The sequence below is a fragment of the Sus scrofa genome, chromosome 1, assembly GCF_054392235.1.
Source record: "Sus scrofa isolate SSC_HxYL_T2T_F1_AM1 chromosome 1, Sscrofa_HxYL_maternal_Yorkshire_Landrace_v2.0, whole genome shotgun sequence".
Lineage (NCBI taxonomy): Eukaryota > Metazoa > Chordata > Mammalia > Artiodactyla > Suidae > Sus > Sus scrofa.
In genome coordinates this window covers 31,058,138-31,084,770 of record NC_139383.1, presented here as the reverse complement: position 1 = coordinate 31,084,770, position 26,633 = coordinate 31,058,138, and the positions used below count along the sequence as shown (strand labels likewise).

At 38.1% G+C, this 26,633-nt stretch overlaps 1 protein-coding gene and 1 pseudogene across 1 annotated transcript; one reads left to right on the top strand and one right to left on the bottom strand.

The window, feature by feature from the left end:
- Positions 1-7,039: 7,039 nt before the first annotated feature.
- On the top strand, positions 7,040-7,612 carry LOC146406008 (cytochrome c pseudogene; annotated as a pseudogene).
- Positions 7,613-9,848: 2,236 nt separating this feature from the next.
- TAAR1 (trace amine associated receptor 1) lies at positions 9,849-23,242 on the bottom strand. The gene is made up of 2 exons (XM_001924824.5): positions 23,149-23,242; positions 9,849-12,899 (listed from the first exon to the last, which is right to left on the bottom strand). Exon 2 carries the CDS (start codon positions 12,790-12,792, stop codon positions 11,773-11,775), a length of 1,020 nt encoding a protein of 339 aa, XP_001924859.3. The 5' UTR covers positions 12,793-12,899; positions 23,149-23,242; the 3' UTR covers positions 9,849-11,772.
- Between the last annotated feature and the right edge of the window lie 3,391 nt (positions 23,243-26,633).

Below are 26,633 nucleotides of genomic sequence, written 5' to 3'. Positions count from 1 at the left end.
CTTGTATCTTCTCAGCTCCCCACACAGGATAATATTTTAGCTTAGTTTAAACTCTATTTTTAGTTTTTTAAGGACCTCCAAACTGTTCTCCATAGCAGTTGCACCAATTTACATTCCCAACAGTGTAGAGGGTACCCTTTTCTCCACCCTTTCCCCAGCATTTATTATTTGTGGACTTTTTAATGATGGCCATTTTGGCTGGTGTGAGGTGTTACCTCCTTGTAGTTATGATTTGCATGTCTCTAATAATTAGCAATATTGAGTATATTTTCGTATGCCTGTTGGTCATCTGTATGTCTTCTTTGGAGAAACGTCTATTTAGGTCTTCTGCTTTTTTATTGGGTTTTGTTTTTTTGATATGAAGCTGTATAAGCCATTTGTATATTTTGGAAGTTAATTCCTTGAAGATAGCATTATTTACAAATATTTTCTCTCAGAGTTCCCGTAGTGGCTCAGCCAATTAAGAACCCAACTATTATCCATGAGGAAGCAGGTATGATCCCTGGCTTGGCTCAGTGGGTTAAGGATCCAGTGTTGCCATGAGCTGTGGTATAGTTTGCAGTTGTGGCTTGGAACTGATATTGCTATCGCTGTAATGCAGGCCAGTAGCTGCAGCTCTAATTAGACCCATAGCTGGGAACTTCAATATGTGGCCCTAAAAAGAATAAAAGAAGAAAAAATTTTCTCCCAATCCATAAGTTGTCTTTCCACATTGGTTTTTTTTTTTTTTTTTTTTTTTCTGTCTTTGTGCCTTTTCTAGGGCCGCTCCCACGGCATATGGAAGTTCCCAGGCTAGGGGTCTAATCAGAGCTGTAGCCACAGGCCTACACCACAGCCACAGCAATGCCAGATCCTCAACCCACCGAGCAAGGCCAGGGATTGAACCCGCAACCTCATGGTTCCTAGTCGGATTTGTTAACCACTGCGCCACGACGGGAACTCCCACTTTCCACATTGTTTATGGTTTGCTGTGCTGTGCAAAAGCTTTTAAGTTTAATAAGATCCCATTTGTTTATTTTTATTTTTATTTCCATTACTCTAGGAGACCAATCCAAAAAAATATTGCTGCAGTTTATGTCAGAGTGTTCTGCCTGTGTTTTTCTCTAGGAGTTTTATAGCATATGGTCTTACATTTAGATCTTTAATCCTTATTGAATTTATTTTTGTATATAGTGTTAGCGAACGTTCTTATTTCATTCCTTTTCACATGTAACCATCCAGTTTTCCCAGCACCGCTTATTGCAGAGACAGTCTTTTCTCCATTGTACATTCTTGTCTCTTTTATCCTAGATTAATTGACCATAAGCGCATGGGTTTATTTACAGACTTTCAGTAAACTTTCTTAATACTCTGCAAATGACTTTTGCACAATTTTTGATAGTTTTAATCTTAACTCAATTTTATATTTGTGTCCTTTTAATATAATATTTTCATTGTTGCTTATTACTAGTACAAACATTCAATTGAATTTTTTCTCAGGCAACTTGCTTGAATTCTCCTACTATTTAAAAATTTTCCTTGTAGATTCTTTTGAGTTTTCAATGTGGTTCATAGTACTATCTGCAAATAATTATGGTTTTATTTCCTCCTTTCCAATCCTCAAGGCCTTCAATTTCTTGTTTTAATATACTGCACCAAGCCCTCTACATTGAGATAAAATTCTAAAATGATGGAAGCTGCATTTAAAACCAAATTTATACCTCTTGTGACACTTAAAAATCTTTTTTTTTTTTTTTGCTGGATCAATTTATGGTTGTAACTTTAAATTCTTTAAATATGGATATAACTCAAAAACTTTTGGAGCTCCTTTCTGCCAGTTTTTAGTTCAGACACAAAAAATAATTTTTTTTTAATTTTTTTGCTTTTTAGGGTCATATCTATAGCATATGGAAGTTTCCAGGCTAGGGGTGTAGGGGTAAATTTGGAGCTATAGCTGCAACAACACCAGATCCCCCGTCCACTGAGTGAGGCCAGGGATCAAACCCACAACTTCATGGATACTAGTCAGATTTGTTTTTGCTGTGCCACAATGGTAACTCCAAAATTTTTAATTTTTTTATTGTAGCTTATGTATATTTCTAGAAAATAAAGACTACATTTTATCACCTAGTCAAAACGCTGAAACTTTGCTTGAAATTTTTCTTACTGTTTCTGAAGATCCAGTTCACATTAACAATAGACATTTCTCCAAAGAAGACATATGGATGGCTGGCAAGCATATGAAATAATGCTCAATATCAGTAGTTATTAGAGAAATGCAAATCAAAACTACAATGAGGTACCACCTCACACCAGTCAGGATAGCCATCATTAACAAGGCAACAAATAACAAATGCTTGAGAGGGTATGGAGAAAAAGATACCCTACTCCACTGTTGGTGGGAATGTAAATTGGTACATCCATTATGGAAAACAGTATGGACATACCTCAGGAAACTAAATACAGAGCTAACGTATGATCCAGGAATTCTGATGCTGGGCATATATCCAGACAAAACTTTCTTTGAAAAAGATATCTGGGAGTTCCCGTCGTGGTGCAGTGGTTAACAAATCCGACTAGGAACCATGAGGTTGCGGGTTCAATCTCTGGCCTTGCTCAGGGGCTTAAGGATCCGGTGTTGCCGTGAGCTGTGGTGTAGGTTGCAGATGCGGCTCGGATCCTGCGTTGCTGTGGCTCTGGCGTAGGCCAGGGGCTGCAGCTCCGATTCGACCCCTAGCCTGGGAACCTCCATATGCCGCGGGAGCAGCCCAAAGAAATAGCAAAAAGACAAAAAAAAAAAAAATGAAAAAGATATCTGCACTGCTATGTTCATAGCAACACTATTCACAATAGCCAAGACAAGGAAGCAACTTGGATGTCCATCGACAGATGAATGGATTAAGAAGATGTGGTACATATATACAATGGAATATTACTCACCCATAAAAAGACAAAAGAATGCCATTTCTAGAGACTCAAACTAAGTGAAATAAGCCAGAAAGAAAAAGACAAATATCTTATGCTATCACTTATTTGTGGAACTTAAAATAGGGAACAGACGATCCTATCTGAAAACAAAACAAAACAAAAAAACCAGAAACAGATTGTGACCAAGGAGCGCAGACTTGGGGATCCCAAGGGGAAATGGGGAGAGAGTAGGATGGATGGGCATTTTGGGGACTTGGGGGGATGCAAATTGTTATTTGGGAATGGATGGGCAGTGGGGCCCTGCTGTAGAGCTCAGGGAAGTGTGTGTGATTTGCTGTGCAACAGAACTTGCTGAAACATTGTAAATTAACTATGCTTTAACATAGTATTAACTATACTAGAAAAAGAAAGAAAGAAAAAGAAAAAAAAAGAAATGTTTAAATGTGTATCGGCCGTTTTGATTCACAAAATAAAAAATAGAATTAGTTTTACCTGAGTCTGATAATGACTGTTTACTCCTCTGAATCACTAAAGTGCTCTCTGTGGCAGCTGTCATTGCCACTCACATGCCTCACACTGAGATTTTCAGTTTACACTGCACTGCTGTACCCTGTTTCTACTTTATATTCACCCTTGTTTTTCTCTGCCCTAAATACACATGAATAAAGACAATTTTAAACAAATAATTTTTATACTATAAAAGAGAAGAAGAGTTCCCTTCATGGCGCAGTGGTTAACAAATCCAACTAGGAACCATGAGGTTGCAGGTTCAATCCCTGGCCTCGCTCAATGGGTTAAGGATCCAGCGTTGTAGTGAGTTGTGGTGTAGGTCGCAGATGTGGCTCAAATCCTGTGTTGCTGTGGCTCTGGTGTAGGCCAGTGGCTACAGCTCCGATTCGACCCCTAGCCTGGGAACCTCCATATGCTGTGGGAGCGGCCCTAGGAAAGACAAAAAAAAAAGAGAGAGAGAGAGAGACAGAGAGAGGGAGAAGAACTGGAGTTCTCTGATGGCTCAACAGGTTAATGATTTAGCATTTTCACTGCTGTGGCTGAGGTCACTGCTGTGGCAAGTTTGATTCCCTAGCCCGGGAACTTCTGCATGCTGTGGCTGCAGCCAACACAAAAAACAAAAAGACAACAAAAAAGGAAGAATTAGGAAGGAAAGGAGGGAGGGAGGGAGGAAGAAAAAAATGAGTGAGGTGTGGAGGGAAAAAAAACATGCATAATGATTTGCTATATAAGCTAAACAGAGAGAATGACATGTAGTTCTACAAGGGCTCAAAGTTAAGGGAGTGTGGAGTTCCCGTCGTGGCGCAGTGGTTAACGAATCTGACTAGGAACCATGAAGTTGTGGGTTCGATCCCTGGCCTTGCTCAGTGGGTTAAGGATCTGGCGTTGCCGTGAGCTGTGGTGTAGGTCGCAGATGTGGCTTGAATCCCGTGTTGCTGTAGCTCTGGTGTAGGCTGGCGGCTACAGCTCCGATTCAACCCCTAGCCTGGGAACCTCCATATGCTGTGGGAGCGGCCCTAGAAAAGACAAAAAGACAAAAAAAAAAAAAAAAGTTAAGGGGGTGTTACATATAACATAAATATATATATTTGACTATGCCTGTGGCATGCAGAAGTTCCCCAGCCAGGGCCTGAACCCAAGCCACAGCAATGCCAATGCCAAATCCTTAACCACTAGACCACCAGGGAACTCTGATAGGGATATGCTATTAAATTTTGCAACTTGGTTCTGCAATTATGAACCAAGTTGACAATGGCAAAGTTAATTGTAAATTATAATAATAACAATAACCAGAACTTACTGGCATATATTGTACTAGGAACTAAGTATCATACATTATGTGAACAGCTGACAAATACTGATCTCATCTTATTTCCAAAAAAGTTCCATGAAAATTTCAGAGGGATTGGGGGCATGTTGATATTACTCAGATCTGTATCCTTGGCATTTAAGCTAACACAATGACTAGCATAATAGGCGTTCAATAAATACTTGATATGTGAATGAATAAATGATTTAATGAATCAGAAAATCTTCACAGCTCTGAAAGTTACACATAAGCCATTTATAAGTGAGAAGACTGAAATTTAAAGTGGATTTGTGAATTGCTTTCTTCTGCGGAACATGGATAAACAGCTGTGTTTGAATATAAACTCAACCAGTATGTTTCCAGGGTATGTCAGCAGCCATGATTCTGGGTTCTTTTTTTGTAGTCTTACTTGATTGTGGTAAGAGTGATGAAGAAGAGAATGTAGATGATTCAATTACCCAGGTCATGACCACATTTTTCATTTTACTAGAACTAATCTTGATCTAGCTGTACATATTCAAATTTAGCATTGCGGTCATTGTACCTCTTGACCAGTAAGTGTAAAACAGGTCTCAGTATGGTGTTTTGTTGTGTTTTCTGTTATCGTTCTTTGTAACATGAACTACAGAATTAAAACCCATGGATTATCTAGGTGTTTTTCCTTATTCTCCCAACTTTTAATCATTTTCTATGCTTAGGAAAAAATACAGACAAAATGAAAACCTTAGGCCATTTAAAAATAAAGTTATCAACACATTTCAAGCCTATGATATCACTGTTTGCAAACTCTTCTGCTTGCAAAAAAGTAAAGTCTTGTGAGACTTGCTAATAACAGTAATTAAACGTGTTGATTGGATGTTTACTGATGTCCATTGCACTTCATTTACAGTTTGACACTTTGAAGCTTCAAGTCAAGCCCATAGTCCAAAGAGACAAGTATAATCAGCACTTCTCTCACTTCTCATTTGACAAACTTTTGAGTAAATAGAGACCAGAGGGCATCATTAACACATCGGCGGCTCCACCTTGATCATGATGAGAAATAATTTCACACTGTAAGTCTTTGGGGAAGGAGCTGTACTTCATAGAAACAGGAAAACATTTATCACCAAACTTGATTTGAGGAAACGAATGTTTGGGGAATTCTCAGACTATTAAGCAAAGGCAAAGTGTAAGTCTGAGAAAGAAAACTTCAGCTGATGCAAGAGAGGCAAACAGTGACTTCTGTCTTAGTCTTTTCTTATTTGATGTAAATATGCTTACAGAGCTGGCATCATGAGTCAAAAAACAAAGAATCACTTATCTTGAAGATTTCAGAGATCTCGGAAAAACCATTCAACTAACATCACAACTCAACCTTTGTTTGCTGATACAAGAAATCTCTTAATTATACACTCCTTTTGTTTGTTCCTTAATGAGTAATTTCGAATATTAGAATGAGAAGTAAATTGCCTATGTTGAATAAATGAAGATTCTATATCAAAAGGGGCTACAATAGAGGGCAAAGCTAATTTTTTTCTTAGTAGCAAAAAGTCTTTCGCTTGTGTTCGCTTGTGGTCTTTGTCGTCTATTTTCACTGAATTGACTTTAATTTCTTCAGTGATTGGAGCCGAACTGATGCCTCCCTGGTATGTTGCAGGCTCACTTTAAAACCTAATTGCCAAAACACCTTTCTTGCTACAGGGGTCACTAGCAGTGTAGAATAATGGATTTGGGGATTTCATCAAAGAAAAATTTTTTAAACATGGGTGCAAACAAGTTTGTCACATAAGGTCATTGTTAAAATCTTCTAAGAATTATTATATTTTCATAAAAGACAAGAACATCTACCCTGGAAATTTAGCAAGGACATGATATGTATATGTATTTTTATATAAATGATTTTTTAATAAAAACTCCCACAGTCTTTCCAATGTACTATGTGCCAAACACTGATACATCATAGACTAACATAGAGGAAATGTGTCACCAGGTTAACTTCTTTCTGCATAGTCCTTTGATAAATCTGCTATTCTTTTGCATAATCATGATTATGGAATTTATTAGGAAAGACGATAATGTAATTCTGCACTAGCTTTAAAAAAAAATGTAGAGGAGTTCCCGTCATGGCTCGGTGGTAACGAATCCAACTAGTGTCCATGAGGATGCAGGTTCAATCCCTGGAATTGTTTGGTAGGTTAAGGATCTGGCGTTGCCACGAGCTGTGGTGTGGGTCACAGACATAGCTCAGAATCTACGTTGCTGTGGCTGTGGCTCAGAACCCACATTGTTGTGGCTGTGGCGTAGGCTGGCAGCTGTAGCTCCAATTTGACCCTTAACCTGGGAACTTCCATATGTCTTGGGTGCGGCCTTAAAAACCAAAAAAAAAAAAAAAAAAAATTGTAGAGAGAGCAGGACATCCAGCTCGCCAGTGGCCACTTCTCTGTTATGTGTGGCAAAAGAATGATTTAAAAATGGATGATGTTGAGAGGGGCAAGAAGATTTTTGTTCAGAAGTGTGCTCAGTGCCATGCTGTGGAAAAGCGAGGCAAGGACTAGACTGGCCCAAACCTCCATGGTCTGTTTGGGTGGAAGACAGGTCAGGCTGCTGGATTCACTTACACAGATGCCGACAAGAACAAAGGCATCACCAGGGGAGAGGAGACACTGATGGAGTACTTGGAGAATCCCAAGAAGTACACCCGTGGAACAAAAATGATCTTCCTTGGCATTAAGAAGAAGGAAGAAAGGGAAGACTTGGTAGCTTATCTCAAAAAAGCTACTAACAAGTAATAGTTGGCCACTGCCTTACTTATTACAAGACCAAAATGTCTCATGACTTTTTTATGTGTACCATATTTAAATTGATCTCATATACTAGAATTCAGATCATACATGGTTGATGGAATGCTTCTTTTGGACAGTCCTGATTTAAATAAGAAATGTGGGACAGAAGGTCAGGACCTGTCAAAGACAAATTTAATCTCTCTGAATACTCAATGACTTTTGTTGAAACACTGTGGAAAATGAATACATACTTTATCTTTGAAAAAAAAAGTCTATGTCTGAGTCTTACATCAGCTAGATTATTGAGTGCAGCACTCAAAAATACCTCCCTGAAAAATTTTTTGGTATATTTTATAGTCTGATACATTTATATATATAAATCATTCTTCATACAGCTTTAAGTATTTGTTAATGTTCAAGCTCTTGTTGACAATGTACAGTTAAACAAACTGATTCACCAGAATCCATAATTTATCATCTTACTGTTTTGGCAAATATTTATGACTCTTACAAAGATTGGATTATCGGTTTCAGGAACCAAGTTGAAAATCAGGATGGAAGTCCCATTTCATTGATTTCTTAAGATGGTGATATTATTACTACAAATAAATCAGTTCCAACATACTTTCTGGCTAATACATGCTAATATATTTATTTTTTTCTCTTCTTGAGTGGAAATTTGTATCAATACTTCTCTTTGAGGGGAGAGTGGAATAAGAGACTATTTCAAATGGACGTTGTTTAGACTATGAAACGAATGTCTTGTCATGCTGCAAAGTCTTTCTTAGTATTTACCATAACAAGTTAATGTTACCATCAAGTTAATGTTCTTTTCATGCATGCAGCCAAAAACTCTTCCTGCAGAGAATTCATTAGAAGATTATCTGGGATTCATTGAATCCATGAGAGAATAGATAACTCAATTCAGAAACGAATAGTTAGGCATCTCTGGAATCCGGAAAAGCAAAAATCCCAACCCCAAGAGCAGTCAGGTTACAATCTTACTACGTGGGTGGGATGCAAACCCTTTTTTTTTTTTTTTTTTTTTTGTCTGTTTCCTACTAATTATTCCACTAAAAACCACTGCCTTTTCCCTTTCACTTAAGATTCAGTTTCTAAAGACAGAATTTCTAAATATTTGTGTGTAGGTTATCCATCTATCTGTTTAATTAAAGAGAAAGACAGAAGGCCAGTCTCTTCATTACAACTCCAACAGAGGCTATCTAGTTGGGAAGGGAAATTTCACAAAAGCTAAGTGGACTCCAGTTGGGATATGGATTCTGGACAACCAAAAACAAAAATACCTTCTGCATGAGGGAATGGAATCTATTCTGAAGCTGGGAGTAGGGAAAGATAATGAGCTTCTCTTCCTGTTTTGCTGAGAGGATGGGCTATGGTTATCTTTTATTATGAGTATTAAAAGGAGAGGCTACAAAGAAAAACAGGCTATAGGAGATTTAATACTACATAAAAAAAGGTATAGTTGTCTGAGTCATGAACTTGTCCCAAGAAGAATATGGGCTCATTATTAAAACCTGAATAGTAGTTTAAAATAGATGATTAGAGTTCCTGTGGTGGCACAGCAGAAACGAATCCGACTAGGAACCATGAGGTTGTGGGTTCAATCCTTGACCTTGCTCAGTGGGTTAAGGATGCGTGTGGCCATGAGGCCGGTTGCAGATGTGGCTTGGATCTGGTGTTGCTGTGTCTGTGGCACAGGCCAGCAGCTGTAGCTCTGATTTGACTCCTAGGCTGGGAACCTCCATATGCTGTAGGTGTGGCGCTAAAGAGCAAAATAAATAGTTAATTAATTAAATAAAATAAAATAGATGTTAAGACAAAGATGACTCCTATCAACATTATCAATATTGCTCTAGAAATTCTAACTAATGAAGCACATAAAAGAATGTAAATAAGAATAATTATTGGAAGAGTTCCTGTTGTGGCTCAGTGGGTTAGGAAACTGATGAGTATTCATGAGGATTTGAATCTGATCCCTGGCCTCGAATCTGATTCGAATCTGATCCCTGGCACCCGACTAGTATCCATGAGGATGCAGTTCGATCCCAGGCCTCGATGGGAGGGTTAAGGATCTGGTGTTGCCACAAGCTACAATGTAGGTCACAGGCTAAGGATCTGGTACTGCTGCAACCTGCGGTGTAGGTTGCAGATGTGGCTTTGCTGTGGCTGTGGTATAGGCCAGCAGCTGCAGATCCTATTCGACCCAAGAATTTCCATATGCTGCAAGTACGGCCCTAAAAAAGAAAAAAAACAAAAGTATAACTATTGGAAAGGAGGTAAAACTCAGCATTGTTTAAAAATAATATGATTATGTATAACAAAAACCCAAACAGGTCAACTGAAAAACTAAAATAAATTTTACTGTATACCCACAATAATAGTTACATAGAAATTATAATGGTTTTTTAAAAAAATACTCATAACAGGCAAAATACACAAACACATAAAAGTACAAAATATCTAGGAGTGTGCAGGAACAAATGAAGAAAATTGTAGGAACTTGCCATAAGGTACAGAAAACTGTCTACACGCTTTTGTTCCCTTTTTAAAATTTGAAAATATGGTCTCCCAGGTAGAAAAAGTCAAGGTAATTTTTGTAACTAGAAGTGATTAGGGATAGCTTGTCTTACCATATACTAAATGAAAAGGTTTTTTTTTAATGTTTTTAAAATTTACTATAACAAAAATCTAGTCAGATCATTGAAACTAAATATATAGTTCTGAAACAGACTGTAATAGATGGACGTGTTTGTGAACAGAAATTTATATACAAAATATGTATTTTATTTTCATTTAAAATTAGCTGCCTCAGAGTTCCCATTATGTCTTAGCAGATTAAGCACCCGACTAGTATCCATGAGGATGCGGTTCAATCCCAGGCCTTGATGGGAGGGTTAAGGATCTGGTGTTGCCACAAGCTACAATGTAGGTCACATATGCAGCTTGGATCCTGTATTGCTGTGGCTGTGGTGTAGGCCAGAAACTGCAATTCGAATTCAACCCCTGGCCTGAGAACTTCCATATGCCACAAGTGTGGCCTTAAAGATAAATAAGTAAATAAATAAAATTAGCTGCCTTATCCTAACTTACCATGAGCACAAGTCACTATTATTAAATAAATACATCCAATCCCTGGTGCTACTCAAGATGACAGGGACTACATGAAGTCTGGATGAGAAATAACGGGATTACAAATTGATCCTTGTGAGTGAGAATGGTGGCCCACTTCTTTTAGGTGGAGACCACTATTTGGTCCTCATTTTTCTTTTGTGTATGCGTCTTAATAGACATGGTGTGCCAACTCTTCTCAGCCCTCATGTTTAGCTGCTTTGATGGAGAACTGCTTCTCTTTGGTGTAGCCTGGAGCCCAATAGGCGAATTTTTTTACTTCACACAGCTTATATTTTGAGACCTAGTGCACCACTCATGTCCTCGAAATATGATGAAATTCTTCCAGACATTTTCATGAGCTTCAGCAACAAGTAACAGGCATTTAATTTCCACTATTTGAAAAAAAAAATCAAAATTAACTTAGTGGTCAACAAGAGAAAAATGCTTTAAAAAATTTTTTGTGCATCCATCAATGTAATATTATATAGTCACCAAAAAGTGATGTTTTTAAGAATTTTGAATAATATAGTTCTTTCATGTAGTGAGCTATGAGTGATCGTTTAGTTTTCACTTTGTTTCTATACATTATCTTCTGCTTTACTTTCTAAACTTCCTCCAAGTATGAAAATCAGGAAAAATATATTTTAAAAATATAGACATTAAGAGATTTAATAATTAGAATATATTAAAAAGAATTAGTGATAAATAGCAAATTATGTAGTTATTTAATAATAGCATTTAAAGTATGATTTTAAAAAAATAAAGTACGATTTTAGTCAATTTTACAATAAGGCATATATATTCAATCAAATGAATGACAAAGTCATTCTAATTTGCATCTCCAAATGTAGCCCCTTAGTTTCTACCACTGAGCAACTAAGTAAGATACTGCTGTCAATTTCATGGCAGTTCCTGTAAGGGCAGGAAAAATTCTTTAAACTGTAATCCTTAAATCTGGACTTGCAAAGCTTCAATAAGTATAGTAAGAATGGCAAATAGGAAGTAAGATATAAGCATCATATGTCACTATACAATCGTTGGCTCAAATAATTGCTAAAAGTCCCTATAGTTGGTACACGTGGTTGATATTATATTGCATTCATAAACATGACCACCAACTGTTTTGCAAAATAGTAAAGGGTAATAATTCTATGGATTTGATTCTAAAAATAATTTACACCTAGATGAACCTTTTTGGAAAATTTTACCAAACAGAATCATCTTCAGTGCTCTTCTGAACCAGGGATAGAAAAACGCATAAACCATTGGATTAAAAGTGGAATTCAAGTAGCCAAACCAAATCAACGCATCATTCAAGGTGGGTGGAATAGCATAGTCCAAGAAAGGGTTCATAACTGTGCAGACAAAGAAAGGACACCAGCATGTTAGGAAAACTCCCATCACAATCCCTAAAGTCTTTGCAGCTTTCCTTTCTTTGCTTCGAGAAATTCCATTTTTCTCTTCCAACCCAATCTGAAGCTTCTGATTTGTATCATTAATTGATCTTGCCTGCCCTTTCGCTATGAAATATATCCTACAATAGATGCACAACATGATAGAGCCAGGTATATAGAAAGAAGTCATAAAGGCCAGAACTCCAGACGTTTTGCTGAAGAAGACAGAACAACCACCTATGCAGTGAGCGTGTTTGTAATACATCTCTTCCGCTCCTTTGAAGTTGAGTTCCAGAAAGATCATTCCAAATGCAAAAAGAGCAGGAATACTCCAACTAATGAAGATCATCACAGAAATAACCAAGATATTGATCTTGGCTTTGTATCTCAATGGGTCACACACAGCGTAGTATCGGTCAATGGAAATGAAGGACAAGTGGAAAATGGATGCTGAGCTCAGCATAATATCAGTGCTGGTATGAATTTTACAGAAGACTTCTCCAAAATACCAGCAGCGCTCAACAGATCTCATCATGCTATAAGGCATGACCAAGCACCCCAGCAGAAAGTCCGCAGTGGCCATGGAATGAAGGAGCCAGTTGGTTGGGGTATGAAGTTGCTTGAAGTGTGATATGGAAATAATAACTATCAGATTGCCAACCACCGTGGTGAAAATTATGAGCACCATTAAACTGTACAGGGAAGCATGGACGTCATTTGACCAGCTACTTTTCACACAGGAAATATTAATGATATTGTGGCAAAAGGACGTCATTCCTGAGGACTAGCCACTATTTATCTTTTCCTTTTGCATTCCTTTCTTCAAAATCCATAATCAGGTTAGAGTTCCTTCTTTTATTTCCATGTATGTATCCCACAAACCTGGAATTAAAAAAAAAAAAAAAGAAAATCATCAGCAATTTGACTCTTCTCATTTTCAGTATTTACCTCTTACTTCTCACTGAAAAAAATGATCTTGGAAGGATCTTTTATTTCAAGTTCAGTGCAGTAGTTCTGTTCTACAATTTTTTTAAACATCTACTTCATGCTGGCCACTGTGCTGGAAATGTAATGCTGAATTATTAGTTTGAAATATAAGATTCTGTAATTCTACAATTCTCAGATAAATTCTGGAATTTGTAATACATTTTCTATATATAAAATTTATATAATAAATAGCAATGTTATATAATAAAATACTATACATATATAAAGAGAGCAAGAGAATGTTTGGAGGAAGAATGTAAATTTCTGGCATTCAATGAACAATCTGTCACTATATTGTGAAAAGCTAGAAAATAGCAACAAGTCTTAGAAGGTCAGGAGTTCTTTCATCTTACCTTATCCTCCTTTTCATCTTTTCTCACTCCCTCTGGGCTGACAGTCTAGATCAAGACTACATGGAGGGGAGTTCCCGTCATGGCTCAGTGGTTAACGAATCTGACTAGGAACCATGAGGTTGCAGGTTCGATCCTTGGCCTTGCTCAGTGGGTTAAAGGATCCGGCGTTGCCGTGAGCTGTGGTGTAGGTCACAGATGCAGCTCAGATCCTACGTTGCTGTGGCTCTGGCATAGGCCAGCGGCTACAGCTCTGATTCGACCCCTAGCCTGGGTACCATCATATGCCATGGGAGCGGCCATGGATAAAGCAAAAACAAAAACAAAAACAAAAAAGACTACATGGAAATCTAAATATACCCAAAAGTAGAATTGAAGGAATAAAGTATTTATCAACTAAAACACATATTTTAATAAATTTGAAACATCTCTCCCTCTAATCCCATTCTGCTTTCTATTACCAGGAAGAAGGAAACATATTCACATCAAATGCCTCTATAAGCATTATTTTAAGAGACACGCATGCCCATTTCATGACAGAACAAACGACAGCCTAAATCCATTTATATTGTTTGAACTATGTAATATTTGAATTAAAATTAAAATTTCACTATGGGAATGATGGATTTTTTACTATGATATTTGTGTTCACTCAACACTATCATTTAAAGTTAAAAATCTTCTACTTGGACCTTTTTTCTATTTCCCTCTTTTTCTTCTTTCACTTTTGCTGTTGACATATTAAAGGAACCAAGCAATACTCTTTTTTTTTTTTGCTTTTTAGGTCTCACCCATGGCATATGGAAGTTCCCAGGCTAGGGGTCAGATCGGTCCTATAGCCACCGACCTACATCACAGCCACAGCAACTTGGGATCTGAGCCACATCTGTGACTTACACCAGAGCTCTCAGCAATCCCAGATCCTTAACCCACTGAGCGAGGCCTGGGATCAAACCTGCATCCTCATGGATACTAGTTGGATTCGTTCCCACTGAGCCACAATGGGAACTCCAAGCAACACTCTTGTACTTAGTGTCTAGAAGTGTTTGCTAGGTAATTACTACCAATCAAGAAAACCTTCCTACCTGATATCATACTGAGTAGTTTTAGTCAGTGGGAACTAGGGTCCAGAAAGAAGTAAGGGAAAGTGGGGGGGGGGGGGGAGACTGATTGTTCAGTTTTAGAAGACTGTTCATAAATGATGAAAAAGTCACCTGACAACTTTGTACGCCTTGTTTTTCATGCATCTAAAATATCCCATTCCCAGATAAAAAGCATGTGACTCACAGGCTTCCTTCTTATAATTATACATCCTGGTTTCAGAGAAATAGAGCCTAAAGCATAGTATCTTGGAAATTGTTGATAACATCAATGACATTTCAGAAGAATAATTTGCCTGACCAAATTACACATAATTTTTGTGTATCTTTTTAAATGTTATAATTTGCTTTTAAATAGTTAAAATATTGTTTAAATAAATGCCTTATGATGATATCAGTTGAATGCTTATCTAAGAACATGATATAATAGTGTTTTTATTTCTTTGCTTCCAGCTCTCAGAATTTAGCTAGCTAGAAATGATTACTATCTGTATATACAAATTACCAAGTTGAACATACACTAGTAATAGGGAAAGTTAATAAATCTCTCTTTGATTATCTAGCTAAGCAAACAGTTCTGTGCAAATGATCTAATCACCTAATGTTTGAAAATGACATATGATTTAAAAATATATCTGTAGGTGTTATAGTTTAAAATAGATCTGTCTAGCAGGACAGGAACTTACTGGGAGAGTGCCCCCAACTTCCCAATAAAGGGCCATGGAGGTTAATTTCTCTTTGTCCCTGGTTCCTTTAACCACCCATCTCTAACTGTTCAGACTCTCAAGTCCATATTGCTCTGTACAGCTCCTACCCTGTACCCATCTCCCAGCTTTATCACCCATTACCCCCCAAACTCTTCCAAGTGTGCCCTCTGAAGCTATGGTCATCACCCTAATTCTTCAAGTTCTTTTTAAAATGCTCCCCTCTCTTTAACTAAACCTGCCTTTCCCCTGAGGATATCTCATGTCCTATAGCCTTGTTAAGGTAGCTGTTTCTCTCCTGCATCCCTAGCTACCCTTTATATTATAGGACTTGGTCTAAAAGGGTCCTCTTGGAGTTCCCATCATGGCTCAGAGGTTAACGAATCCGACTGGGAACCATGAGGTTGGGGGTTCAATCCCTGGCCTTGCTCAGTGGGTTAAGGCTCTGGAGTTGCCATGAGCTGTGGTGTAGGTTGCAGATGCGGCTTGGATCCTGAGTTGCTGTGGCTATGGCGTAGGCCAGCTACTACAGCTCCAATTAGACCTCTAGCCTGAGAACCTTCATATGCTGCAGGTGCAGCCCTAGAAAAGACCAAAAAAAAAGGGGGGGGGGTGTCCTCTTGCGCTCATTGCCATTGCAGATTATTGTCCCTCTCTTTCCTTCCTAACCTGCACCCTCACAAACTTTGAAACTGTTCAAACTATAACTTCTCTTTCTGCAGAATTCTACAGACCTCCAAGGCATTTCTCTATATCTTGAAGATATGAGCTCCTGGCCTACTGTTGCTTTTTCCAAGGCTACTCCTGCCAAAATTCTTCGTAATTTTATTGTTCACATAAATGATCCAATAATGGACTTTCTTGGAAGTATATGATACAAGGATTGATATGAGGGAGGGAATTTAAAAGTAATATGGGCCTAAATTTGTAACTAAACTTTGTTTTAATCCACATACACTGTTTTTTTTGTGTGATTTTTTAAAAACAGTTGTATTGGAATATAGTTGATGTGCAATGTTGTGTTAGTTTCAGGTATACAGCAAAGTAATTCAGTTATACACATATCCATTATTTTCAGATTCTTTCCCATATAGGTTATTTCAGAATATCTGAGTAGAGCCTGTGCCATACCCTGTTTTGTGATTTTTTTATTGCTCCTAAATATATGAAAATCATAAAGTCCTCCAGAAATTATTGCACTGGAACTTTTGGTAAACCTTTGAAGTTTCAGATGGTTCTTGACCATTAGAGCATCATAAAGAAAGCACTGTCAGCCAGTGTAACCAGCTGAGTTTATGGAAGCCTGTGATGCTCAAAGGATTTAAAGTATACTAAGAAAAAGTCATATCCACTATGTGAAGCCAGGAAATAATCCTCAGGTTTGTTCATTTCTCCTTCAAATCTGAATGAGAGCCTTGCTGGGTAGAGTGTTCTTGGTTGGAGGTTTTTCCTTTCATCACCTTAAGTATATCATGCCACTCCCTTCTGGACTGCAGAGTTTCTGCTGAAAAATCTGCCGATAACTTTATTGGGGTTCCCTTGTATGTTACTTGTTTCTTTTCCCTAGCTGCTTTCAAGATTTTCTCTTTGTCTTTAATTTCGGTCAGTTTGATTAATATGTGTCTTGGTGTGTTCCTCCTTGGGTTTATTTTATATGGTACTCGTTGTGCCTCCTGGATTTAAGTGAGTGGTTCCTTTCCCATGTTAGGGAAATTTTTGGCTATTATCTCTTGGAATATTTTTTCTGTCCCCTTCTCTCTCTCTTCTCTTTCTGGCACCCCTATAATACGGATGTTGGTGCATTTAACATTGTCCCAGAGTTCCCTGAGACTCTCTTCATTTGTTTTCAATCTTTTTTCTCTTTTCTGTTCTGCATCCGTAATTTCTTCTAATCTGTCCTCCACCTCGCTTATTCTTTCTTCTGCCTCCTGTATTCTGCTGTTAGCTGCTTCTAGTGAGTTTTTTATTTCAGTTATTGTATTTTGCATCTCTTCTTGTTTAAGTTTTATATCTTGTATCTCTTTGGTTAGTGTTTCCTGTAAGTTATCCATCTTTGCCTCCAGTTTATTTCCAATGTCTTGCATCATCTTCAGCATTGACAGTCTAAAGTCTTTTTCCTGGAGGCTGAGAATCTCCTCATTGCTTAGCTGATTTTCTGGGGTTTTTCCTTTCTCCCTCGTCTGAGCTATAGTTCTCTGTCTTTTCATTTTTATAGGTTTTTGGTGTGGTGACCTTTTTATAGATAATAGAGCTGTAGCCTCTCTTACTTCTGGTGTCTGCCCCCTTGTGGCTGAAGTCGGTATGGGGGGCTTGGTGTAGGCTTCCTGATGGGAGGGGCTGATGCCTGCCCACTGGTAGGTGGAGCCGATTCTAATCCCTTTGGTGGGTAGGGCTTAGTCTCTGGATGGGATTAGAGGCAGCTGTGTGCCAGAGGGGTCTTTAGGCAGCTTGTTTACTGAGGGGTGGGGCTGTGATCCCACCTGGATTGTTGTTTGCCCTGGGGCTTCTCAGCCTGACTGATGGGTGGGGTCAGATTTTCCCAAAATGGCCACCTCCAGAGAAAGGCAACTGCTGAATATTCCCTAGAGCTTTGCCTTCAATGTCCCTCCCTCACAACAAGCCACATTCACCCCTGTTTTCCCATGATGTCCTCCAAGAACTTCAGTCAGGTTTGACCTAGGTTCCTGTGGAGACCTCACTCTGCCCTGGGACCTAGTGCACGTGAAAGTCTGTGTGCGCTTTTTAAGAATGGGGTCTCTGTTTCCCCCAGTCCTGTAGAGCTCCTGCGCACAAGCCCCGCTGGCCTTTAATGCCAGATTCTCCAGGGGCTCTTTCTCCCAGTGATAGATCCCAGCATGTGAGGGTTTGATGTGGGGCTCAGAACTCTCACTCCTGTAGGTGAGTCTCTGTGAGCCAGTTAGTTTTCAGTTTGTGGAGCTTCCCACCTGGGAGGTATGGGGTTGTTTATATCATGAAATCACCCCTCCTACCTGTGGATGTGGCCTCCTCTTTTTCTTCTGGAGTAGGGTATGGGTTTTCGGTCCATTTGGGTGGAGATTTCTCAGTCTTTAGTTGTGAATTTTGTTGTTTTTAGGAGAGAAGTTGAGCTCCAGTCCTTCTATTCCGCCATTTTAATCCCCCTCAGGTTTATTCAGAGAGCCTAATTTCTTTGTTCTTATAGATGGGACTGGGAACTTGTTGACTCTGTATTTGGTTCCAGAACCAAGAAAGTCTGACATTTTTAACCATGCTTATATGGAAAAATAATTGTTAGGATAAGATCTTCTGAAGGGATGGAGTTCCCATCATGGCTCAGCGGTTAATGAATCCGACTAGCATCCATGAGGATGCAGATTTGATTCCTGGCCCTGCTCAATGGGTTAAGGATCCGGTGTTGCTGTGAGCTGTGGTGTAGGTTGCAGATGTGGTTCGGATCCTGTGGCATAGGTCAGTGGCCACAGCTCTGATTCGACCCCTAGCCTGGGAACCTCTATATGCTGAGGGTGTGGCCCTATAAAGAAAAAAAGAAAAAAGATCTTCTGAAGGCATGTTTCAAGGCCTAACTAAAGGAGCAAAGGGCTTAGCAAGACTAAACTTACTGATCTAATGAGACTGTACCCTGTGTGAGGGTTGCCAGCTGCCATGTGTCCCCATTAGTATTTCTTGGGAAATAGAAACTGCTGAAATTTGCATGGCTATCTCACTTTCTTATCTAAATAAAGACACCTGCTATACACTTGCACTCACAGTTAATACAGTCTAGAATTTAACTTTACAGTAGATGTAATTTGGTTACTTCCTACAAATCCAAAACCTCAAAACAACTTACCTTCACATGAACCAAGAATAAAGCTGATCTCCAACTTATCAGGAATACTGAACCCCTTAATTCAAAAAGAGGTTATATAGAGCTATGAGGAGAAAAATGTGAAGCCAGAGTCTTTTATATGCAAGAAATATGTCATGTGACTGTGAAAGATGGTCTACCATATTCAAGTGTTCATAAAATATACTACCCATGTGTCCTTTTTGAAAACAAAAAAATTCTTTGCAGAGAAGCATGGCTGTTGCAAAAGTTATGAGAATTAGGATCTTAAGAACTGGGAAGGAGTTCCTGTCATGGCTTAGTGGTTAACGAATCTGAGTAGGAACCATGAAGTTGTGGGTTCGATCCCTGGCCTCGCTCAGTGGGTTACGGATCTGGCATTGCCATGAGCTGTGGTGTAGGTCAAAGATGCAGCTCGGATCCCATGTTGCTGTGGCTCTGGTGTAGGCTGGTGGCTGCAGCTCCGATTAGACCCCTAGCCTGGGAATCTCCATATGCAGATAGAAAAGACAAACATACACACACACACACACACACACACACACACACACACACACAAAAGCATTGGGAAACTAAGCCACAATGTGGCTGTGTTTAATTAGCTTCATGAAAATCAAACACAGAGTTGAATTTAAAAGAATGCTGGCAAATTTTGTTTTAAAATTGAAATGCAATAAAGAGATACACTTTTAAAAATCAAACTTAAAAAATAAAAATAAATAAAAAAACAAGCTTAAACAAAGTCATAACATTTAAGAACTGGAAGTAAGCATTGTAAACAGAACTGCTATGAAAGAAAAGCTACTGCCCAAGAGCCTCTGGCAGCCTGGTCTTCACAGATGCCAAGAATTTCCACACCCCTGACATGAACCATCAAAAACTGTATGCAAGCCAGTCAGGGAAATAGAGTGGCAGCAAAGAGAGAGGCCATGTCAATTAGAAAAGACGGCTATTCTAGAAGCTGAAAAAGAACAACTTTAAACAAAATTTAGTAAAAGCATCCTCAAAGATCAAATTAGAAGCACAGGGAGTTCCTGTTGTGGTTCAGTGGAAACGAATCCATGAAGACACAGGTTTGATCCCTGGCCTTTTTCAGTGGGTTAAGGATCCAACGTTGCCACAGACAGACAAGGCTTGGATCTGGCTTTGCTGTGGCTATGGGGTAGGCCAATAGCAACGGCTAGGATTGACCCCCTAGTCTGGGGACCTCTATAGAGGGTATAGCCCTAAAAAGACCAAAAAAAAAAAAAAAAAAAAAAAAAGCACAGGAGGAAAAAGTTCTGAAGTGAAAATAAATGATATCAGATATTTTTAAATTCCAGTGGGGACCGAAGGTGGTGGCTGAGAAGAGATGGTCACAGATAAGAAATTTGATAAATGAATAAAAAGTTAGATTGCAACAGCTGCTAAGGAGAAAAAAAAAATGGGAAAGTGTATAGAATGTTTGAAGAGAGGACAGAAATTCAGCATAGGATAGCCACAGAAAAAGGTGATTTGAATTGAATGTCTGAAAAAAATGAGGCGCTAGCTACATAGATATCTGGGGGAAGAGCAATCTGGGTAGCGAGGTCAGCAAACGCAAAGGCCCTGAGGTGGGAACATGCCTGGTATGTTTGCAAAATAGCAGATGTCAGTGTGGTTGGAACAGAGTAAGCAAAGCAGAGAAAAACAGAGGAGGAGACCAGAGAAGCTGCACAAAATGACACTGAACAGGGCCTTAGAGGTCACAGCATGAATTTCAGCTCTGCCTTTTAGTGAGAAAGGAAAATATTGGAGGGTTTCAAACCTAGCAAAGTGATCTGACAGATTCTTACAAATTCACTCCAGCTGCTGTGTTGAAAACAGGGCCAGAGGGCAAGGACAAAGTGAGTAATATTAAGTAACACTTAACATTAACCTGGAATTTAAAATTTCAACTATTTCACTAACCCCTGGCTGTTATCAGAGTTGATGAGTAACTAGCAAGTCAAACATCCTGACTGGATCATAAGATGCATAACTAAGAATTTAATTGTGGAAAGTTTCTCCAGCTGTACTTTTAAAGTTTAAAATGCTGAATTGTTTGTCCCAGCAAACTTTCAGTGCAATAGTTTTCATAACAGCGGCAAAAGCAGAAAGCAAAATTGTCCAAACTTGTATCAGACACATAAACCTCAGTAGATATATGACGATCAATAAGATGTTAAATTGGAGGAACTGGTTAGTTTTACATAGAAACATAGCAAGGTGTCAATGATATCTTCTCAAGCAAAGAAAAAAAAAATGCAGTGTTTTAAAACGCCACGCAGAGGGCCACACACACGGACACAAACATATACATATATGTTTGTATAAGCATGAAAAATGGGAATGGAATAATGTACTCCAGTTACTCAAAGATGGTAAGATAGAAACTCAATAGTTAAATAAATAAATAACAACCAAAAGAAGGAAAATAAGACTAAATTTTACCACTAACTCTTTTCAGGTGGTGAAATAATGGCCGAGTTTTACTTTCTTCTCTATAATTTTTATTTAGTTCAAGTCTCCTACTCTGAGACTGTTTGACTTTTATATCCAGGAAAATAATTATTTAGTAAAATTAAATAGATGGTTTATGAATTGTTTCAAATGAAACTTTCAATAAAACTTTTAAAAAGCCATTGGCGAATAATTATCAATAAATTACATTATCTGTGCTTCATGTGCTTGTGTAACTTTTTACATGATTAAAGGATTTTACCTTTATTATAGAAATCACTCCTTTGCTAAATTTCTGAACTGAATCTATATCCTGTTTTTGTTATATCGTATGAATTTAGAAACAAAATTTGAAATCGACTTGATAGTAATTCTGTTCCAAAAATATGTTCGCAGCTCTGTAATTTATCTATTAAAATACTAAAAATAGTTTTGAAAAATATTTATTTTAAAAGAAGGAAAAAGACAAAAGAGCAGGGTCTCCAAATATTTAAGTCATGAGTCATGGGTTGTCCAGTTGGGACATCCTTGGAATCAAATTGTGTCCATTTGAAGAAATAGGAAACATGGAAAAACCCATTTGTTTGCTTAGACATCAGCATAGACCCACAGATAAGAGAGACTGCAATCTCTAGCAATATTGCGATAAGGTAAACAGACTATACCTGAGAGTGTTTCTGATATGTAGATACTCAAAAGATAATATGCATCAGATTTACGTCAAAACTCAGAGATCCTTAAGTTAATTAATCTAATACGTGGCATGGATACACACACACACAAACACACACACATACACACATTAAAACATGAAGTCATTTAGAAATGTGCCAGGATTTTCCCCACCAAATAATAGTTATGCAAATAAGATTTTAGTTCTGTAATTTAATAGATAGTAACGATAAGATATAATACAATTTTAAAACCTGTAAAAATCTCTATGAAGATTCTTTTTATTATTTTGTTGTGACTATTATTTTACAACTATAAAAGTAATAAAATTCATTGAGTAATTTAAAAAATAATAAAGTTTCAAAAAAAAGATTCCTTTTATTATAGTAAAACTAGCCAACAAGGGAGTTCCCTTCGTGGAATAGTGGAAACGAATCCGACTAGGAACCATGAGGTTGCAGGTTCGATCCCCGGCCTTGCTCAGTGGGCTAAGCATCTGGCGTTGCCGTGAGTTGTGGTGTAGGCCGACAGCTACAGCTCTGATTAGACCCCTAGCCTGGGAACCTACATATACTGCTGGTGTAGCCCTAAAAAGACAAAACAAAGACAAAAAAAAAAAAAAAAAAGACCTCCCCAACTAGCCAACAAACACAACATGAAAAAAAAACTAGCCAACAAACACAACATGAAATTTCTTTCATTTACAAGGAAAGGAGATTTTTAAGAAGTCGTGTTTCCACTTATTAAAAAATTTTCTGGCTTCCCACAGGTGAATTTTTAAAAAAAGTGAAATGTTTTTAGAAGCGCCTGTAAAGCAAGCTATTTAAAAATAAATAACTATGTTTAGGTTCTCTTACTAAAATGACAAAAGCCTTGTGAATCTTCCCATTAAAAAATCCTAAAAATGTAATGTATAGATACCAAACTATTGATAATTCTTATTCCCTTCGGTATTCTCCCTGTGAAAGATTACCTAGGCTCCCCAGCTAGTCTCCTGATTTGGTGAGGCTGTTCACCTTGTCCAAGACCTACCTTTTCAGGAAAGGGTCACATAGCCAGTGGATGAGCAGAAACACTGCCTTTGGGAGGAGACCATCTGTACGTATCTCTCTGTACACCTGCTACTGGCTAGAGCCGCTGCTGCGCTAAGACAGACTGGACCGCAGTTAATAAAGACAGGACGACACAGATATCCAAACCTGAAAAAAAAAAAAGCTGATGATAAATCTTTCTGACACAAGGTAACAGTATACTATCGAGACAAGTAAATGGGAGGTGCTTTTATTCTAAACCAGCATCAGGAAGCTAGCCATGAGCAAACTAAGTACAGAAGGTAAATATTACCAGTGCTTTAAAAATAATCTCAAGCATGAGCCACCAGGAACGACAGTCATGGGTGTTAACAGCATATAAAAGAAAACACGTGTCCATTAAAACTGCTTTAATGGTTGATTGGTTTGAAAGAAAAATACTCTTGTATTAAACATCTATACAAAGGAGATAACCAACACACATTAAAAAAAAAAAAAAAAAAAAAACCTCACTTTTAAAGCAGATGACTTGTACCTGCCAAAGAAATATTTAAAAAAAAAAATAGACTGTAGTTAAACTTAAAAATATATTACAGTTAGAAAATGGAGTTCCCGTCGTGGCGCAGTGGTTAACGAATCCGACTAGGAACCATGAGGTTGCGGGTTCGGTCCATGGCCTTGCTCAGTGGGTGAAGGATCCGGCGTTGCCATGAGCTGTGGTGTAGGTTGCAGATGTGGCTCGGATCCCGCATTGCTGTGGCTCTGGCGTAGGCCGGTGGCTACAGCTCCGATTGGACCCCTAGCCTGGGAACCTCCATATGCCGTGGGAGCGGCCCAAGAAATAGCAACAATAACAACAACAACAACAAAAAAAAGACAAAAAAAAAAAGAAAATAACTTAAGACAGTGGCTTTCAAATTTTTTTAACCACGATAGGGAAAAATGCACTTTACATCATGACTCAATACACATGTAAGTATGCATTCATAACAGAAGCAAAGGCTTTCATTAAAAATACACTTACCCCAGTTCCCATTGTGGCTCAGTGGTAACAAACCCTATTAGTATCCATGAGGATGCTAGTTCAATCATGGCCTTGCTTAGTGGGTTAAGGATCCAACGTTGCCATGAGCTGTGGTGAGGGTCCACAGACATGGCTTGGATCTGGCATTGCTGTGACTGTGGTGTAGGCTGGCAGCTGTAGCTCTGATTTGACCCCTAGCCTGGGAACATCCATATGCCACAGGTGCATCCCTAAAAAAGACCAAAAAAAAAAAAAAAACAAACAAACAAACCCTTACTTCATTCAATTTTTTTCATTTGTTTAAATGGGTAGGATTTAAATCCCAATAATGTTACTAATCACAATTAGAAAAACACTAATTTATAGGTTAATGATCACACATATTTAGCCCATCAGTTTTTAAATTCCTACAGATAAAAGTTCCAAAATGGCCCTCTTTTTTTATATGAGGAGCCAGGGTCATCAATACACTAAAATGAATAGCTGAACAAGTCTGTTTTCTCATCTATTTCGATCTCCTTGTTATTCTGCCACAGGAAATCATAGGGTCATTATGATTATTGCTCCAATTCTCACTCTCCTAACATCTACACCTTTGTCTTTGCTTCATTGGGAGTGGAAGGTACCTCCTTGTCCTTGAACTTGAGCTTTGCCATTTGGCTTATTTTGGCTAAAGAATGTAGCCAGAAACCAAAGTGCGCCACTTCCAAGCCTTGTCATCAGGAGGACTCATGTGTTCATGAATGTCCTCTGTGCCAGCCCCACGATGAGAACACGCCCCAGTGAGGCCCACTTGCCCAGGGAAGCCGAGAGGCATGCGAAGCCAACTGGGGCGTGAAGCCACGCAGCATATGGCAGAGCCACACCAGCTGACCCTACAGTTTCATGTGCATACGTGGTTATTATTTCCAGCTACCAAGTTTTGGGGTGGTTTATTTCACAGCATTTTCATGGCAATAACTGAGTTAATTGTATTTCTGAAAGAAGCCACCAAGTTCTCTTACCCATTCTCTTGCCTTGGAAAAACACTGACACCAGAGAAGTACTGACACCACATGATGATGGGTCGCCTATGATCAAAAGAGCCATTAACAAAAGCTGCAGCAGCACAAAGCATAAATTTCAAATTGCCCTTTACTAGGGGAAGTTGACTTTTTACTAGGTAAACATAACTCCATCTTCAGAAATTCCTAGATATTAAAGGTTGAATTGAAAAAAAAAAAAGTTGGTTCAAGAAATAACACCCAAGTTCACTTATTAACAGCACCTAGAAAATATTATTCATTGTCCCCAAAATTAAGTCAATGTGTGCCTGACTCATAGGTACCATCATTTTGCGAATGAGTAAGAAAACACAATACCTCACCTACTGGAGTGTATTAAGCTCCAGGAAATCAAAGACCTTATCTGCTTTGTTCAGAACTATTTCCCTATGCCTAAAATAGTGCCTGCAAACCACAAAGGCTCAGTACATATTTGCTCACTGAACGATGTTGAATCACTTATTAAATTAATTGTACTTTTTTTTTAAATAAATCAAAGTATTAAATGGTGACATGGAGTTCTCAAAGCTTCACTTGTGTTAATTACTGAATTTCGCTATCAGTCAATCTTCTTTTTATTTTAGGTCTAGTTAGTTTTTTCATCTGAAAATTTACTTAACCGACAATTACCGGGTGATAGGTTTATGAGATAAAAGATAACTATGACTTTTTTCCTTCCAGGAATGGGTAACTAATGGTGAGACAGACATGCAAATATTTAGTCACAATATGATGGAGGGAGGGCTAAATGGAAATATAAAGGCTGTGTTATGGGAGCAGATTAACATGGATGTTGAAAGCACATGTGGTACCCAGGAAAAGCTTTGCCCAGAAATTGGATCTAGAAGAACATCTCAGAGGATTTCACAAAAAGGCTAAGTTTAGAATGAGAAAATACACACAAAAACTTTTTATTTAGTCTTCCTTGTAGAAAATTACAATCTTTTAACCAGTAGAAATCATGTTTTAGATTTTTATTATCTTATTCCAGCATCTTTTTGTATCAGTAGAATTGTATTGAATGTGTACTTCAGGCATTCAAAGTAAAGTTTCTTTCTCCATTTTGTTAAACACACACTTAAAAAAAAGCAGAAGCTAGCAAATATCTTTTTTGCTATTCTAAATGCATTTATTTTTAATGTTTTATTGAAATAGATATATAACATTATCTAAGAGTGTAGAACATGTTCATTTCATACATCTGTATATTGTAATATAAGGCCATGATAGCAACAGCTGTCTTAATTCTTACTGTCCAAGCACAAAACAAATGATTTGCTCTGTCCTTGTTGTTGCCTCTGTAAAGAACCAAATTGAGTGTCTCAATTTGTATATGGAATAGCTTACTGTCATTTTCACAAATGGCATGCTTCTTTGGGTGTGTTCATGAGATTTTCAAAATATATCTTCAATATTATT

Coding starts and splice junctions, on each gene's coding strand:
- TAAR1 (XM_001924824.5), bottom strand. CDS start 12,792: ATGACGTCCTTTTGCCACAATATCATTAATATTTCCTGTGTGAAAAGT.